This window comes from Oryzias melastigma, linkage group LG5, assembly GCF_002922805.2.
Source record: "Oryzias melastigma strain HK-1 linkage group LG5, ASM292280v2, whole genome shotgun sequence".
NCBI classification, from domain to species: Eukaryota; Metazoa; Chordata; class Actinopteri; order Beloniformes; family Adrianichthyidae; genus Oryzias; species Oryzias melastigma.
Genome location: NC_050516.1, coordinates 10,219,140 through 10,223,165, shown reverse-complemented (window position 1 = coordinate 10,223,165; position 4,026 = coordinate 10,219,140). Strand labels below are relative to the sequence as shown.

The window sequence follows — 4,026 nt, the reverse complement described above, 5'->3', positions numbered from 1 at the left end:
TCATGGGGGAGTGATTAGATAAAACATGTCTCACATTCGTCATTCCCTTTAGTCTCTAATTGCACAAGAGAGACCTTGTAATCCATCACTGACCCCACTGCTCCATCTCTGCTGTCGCCTGGACTGTCAGTAAATAACATTCATCAAAGTTTTTACACAAATGAAACATTTTCAGTCTTGATTTAAAAAAAAATCCTCAAAAATCAAAACAGACAGTGTTTTGGAGTCTGTTCTCCTTTCCATCCTCGCAGCCAAAATGCTGCAGCAGGCTGGAGGTTCCTGAGCGACCAGAGGAAACATCTCTGACAATAAGCTCTTTCTACAAGCTGTTTCTGCCTCCAGTCAGACCCTACAAAGCAGTCTTTGGTTTGAAACGGAAACGAATCCATGAAGGGCCCAATCGGCCGCAAAGCATCAACGCAGAGACTGAGGACGTGGTGTTTCAGCTTTTTCTCCTCATGCCAGAAAGTTTGTTTAAATGTGATGGTGGAGGGAAATCTGCTTGTACTTTATATAGGGGGTGTCCTCACTCAAAAAGTTCCTTTACTTTTTTGGGCATTTATTTATTTGTGTATATTAGGACCAGGAAGCTAATTAAAACATAACTCATCAATCGCAAACTGGAAAAAAAAAAGATATTTTTTTTTTCTTTTTTTAGTTACAGTATTTATCAACCACTTATTATCCTTATTATCTGAGAATAATCACAATATGAAATCACACACAAAACTGTACATTTATTTTTAGGTTTTTTTTAACTTTTCAAAGCTACACTTTTCATGGTGACATCAGTGTAACAGAAACATATCTGAAATGTTTCATTTGGTTTGTGGATTTTACCACATGATGTTATTTTTAAGGAAAACGGGTTTGAATCTTTATGATTAAGATTAAAAAACAGTCAAATCTGGCTTTCAGCTCTTTTGTTTGCTCAGCTGCTGGATAGGACGAGTTAACTAAAAAAAGATTATAAACTGTTTAAGTTTATTTAAAGACCCGCTGGTTCTCATCTGCATTTCATTAGTTTTTATTTATAAGTTTACACACACTGTAAAAAGTGAAACATTGGATCAATTAACAAAAGCTCTGTATCTTGTTACATTAAAAATATGAGGTTTTAATCAAATTTAAATTTTAAAGTTGAGTAAACCATCAAGTCAGAATTTTCATTTAATGAAAACTAATCATTTTAAGTGTAACAAATTACTAAACTTTTAATTGATCCACCGTTTCACTTTTTACAGTGTACTTTAAGCTTGAAATTCAGTTTCTTTTAAAATTTCTTTACATTTTCATGATCACTTCTTTAATATTACTTATATTTTTTTTTGTAAAACACTTTGGAATTTTATTTGCGAAACAAATTGCTTTGCTTTGAAATGTTTTCTTATTCTTTAACAATTTGTAGGTAGACTTTCAAATAAAAGAAAAAAAACTCAACATGCCATCAGTCCATCCCAGCAATAAAAGATTTTTGAAAGATTCATATTATCTTTGTCCTCTTATTTTCTTTGCATAATTTCGATTTTTAACAACCGGTATTGAATTAAAATCTTGAATGTGGATCAAAAAGGTCGTCTACGAGATACCCGACAGGTTAGTCCAGCAGTGCACACCTGGAAAAAAAAAATTAGATCTCGATTTGTTTTTTATTACTTCATAGTTTTGCCATAAACTCCCTCGACTCACCTTCAACACCTCAACAGTTCTGGTTTCCAACTGCACTAACGTTCATGAAGAAGTTCTGATTTTGACCCAAACGGCGCGTTGGCACGCTCATGTGTGGCATTTCTGGCTCTGTGGGAGCTTCAGTAGCTGCCAGCAGGAGTCCAGCCGCTCTCAGCTGGAGAAACACCGAGGACACCATCTGCCCCGAAAGACCACACCAGAGGCTAAAAAAAATACACCTTGTTGTTGTGCACAGAAGCCCCATCATGCAACGCTTCATTCTTCTAATACCTACAAGGTTAAAGTTCAGAGGACTAAACTTAACCTAAACAGACAGAAAAACTGTTGTCAATGTTCTGAAATAAGATATTTTACATTTTTAATTTGAAGTGTAAACCCTTTATGTTCTTTTACGTTTTTTAATGCAAATTTTTAAGCGTTAGCAAGATAATTCCAGTAGATTTTAAAGGAGAAAAGCGGCTGAGCCGCTTTTCTCCTTTAAAATCTACTGGAATTATCATGCCAACGGTTGAAAAGTTACAGTATGTTAATAGATAGTTCAAAAACACAAATTCAGTTTCCCACTTTTTTTCATTTATTTATTACAATTAATTCAATTTCATCCATTTTCCATGAGTCAGCTTCTCCTCTTTTCCATTTAAAACAAGTCCAGTATGTGGCTATTCTTTAGAACTGACAAGTCCTGATGTTGGCAGGGAAGAAAGCAGAGGAGGAGGGGGGGACGGGGGGGTCAGGTTTGAGAGAGGAAAAGAGGGAGGAAGTGGCATTTCCCCACCAGCCACTTGAGTGTGAGGAGCTGTCTTTTAATAAACTATGTGTGGTCATTTTTTCTTTATTTTATTTTTATTTTTTCCAAAATTGTCATTATCTTTTTGAAGAAAATGACAATGAGGCGGTTTGTTTGTTTTCTCGCCGGGTTCTCTACTCCACGTCTTCTGCGTCGTCTCCTTGGTCTCCGTCCATTAGCAAAGCAGCGTACTTGCTAGCAGAGCTGAATTTCTACAGAGAAAAAACAAAAACACTATAAATCTAGTTCTAAACATATTTTAAAAGAATTCACCTGCACTAAAATGTTTGTAACACTTTAATGCCTCACTCCAACCTTCCTTTTGACTACAGTGTTTCATCGTTTATCAGAAATAAATGTTTTAATGCTGTAAAATCCAAACTACACACTATATAAACTTTTAACACTTTTTTCTCTCATACGACGGAGTATTAGGGCCACTTCATTAAGAAAAAAATATTCGTAAAATTACAACTTTAAATCTCGTAAATTTGCGAGGAAAAAGTCATAACTGCTAAATTATGAGAATAAAGTCGTATATTTATGACTTTAAAAGTCATAGGCTAAATTTATGACTTTTGATCTCATAAACCTATTTAAAGTTGTTGATTTATGAGAAAGAACTCGAAAATCTACGAGATTTAAAGTCGTTAATTTAAGAGAAAAAACTAGTAAATTTTCGAGAAAAAAGTCATAAATTTATGAGAAAAAAAACTCGTAACATTACTTTTGTTTTTTTTGTTTGTTTTTTTCGAGGCCCTAATACTCTCCCATACTCTCAAAGTTCAAACCCTCCTGGAAAATTAAGTCCAGTTTTGTAGAATGAAAACTGGATTTAAGATTTATGCAACTCTGGCAAACTGAGAACATTCTGTACAGCAGACCGGCGTTGCCAGGTAAAAATCACAGTTTTCCAACCAAAAACTAATTAAATAAGTGAAAAAACAAAACAAAAAAACACCTAAAAAGTTAATCTAACAAAACACCACCAACTGAACTCAAACCTGACCAAATGACCTGCACAAAGTAAATTTTGCCCCCAAATTGTTAATCAAAACCACCCAAACTGCCCAAATCTGGCTACACTGCAGCAGACAACACAGGGAGTGATTGACAAGGTCATCAGCCAATCAGGACACAGTAAAGGGAGAAGAAATAAAAAGGCGTGAAAAACTGCACAGAAAAAAAATTTACAATCTGAACTATAGCGAGGAAACGCTTTATTTTTAAAGTGTTCTTAGTGGTCTTTTAATTATGATTATGCCGTTTAGTAAAAATTTTTTAAAACATGTCGTTTTTGAGGTCAGTTTTGTACCCTCTCCACCACCTCTGCAATCATCCTCAAACTCCCCTATTCCCCCTCTTTTCTTTACCCCTTGTCTCTAATATTCTCCTCTTTTGTCCTCTTCTTTTTTCGTCCGGTCCAACAAAAAAAAAAGAAAAAGAAGAAAGAAAAATATACAAATATAATCAATATAAAGTTTAGCCTCAATTACAAAAGGGGTTTATATTAGGGGTGTGCCAAAATATCGATATTGCGATATATCGCG

At 34.7% G+C, this 4,026-nt stretch overlaps 1 protein-coding gene across 5 annotated transcripts in view; it reads right to left on the bottom strand.

Moving 5' to 3' along the window:
- Nucleotides 1-2,245: 2,245 nt before the first annotated feature.
- LOC112145154 (eukaryotic translation initiation factor 4B) overlaps nucleotides 2,246-4,026 on the bottom strand; it is a 15,984-nt gene continuing 14,203 nt past the window's right edge. For all 5 annotated transcript variants that reach the window (XM_024270228.2, XM_024270233.2, XM_024270230.2 and 2 more), the window contains one exon: nucleotides 2,246-2,688. In XM_024270228.2, the coding sequence (XP_024125996.1) occupies nucleotides 2,611-2,688 (78 nt within the window). In that variant the 3' untranslated portion in view covers nucleotides 2,246-2,610. The remainder of the gene's footprint in view (nucleotides 2,689-4,026) is intronic.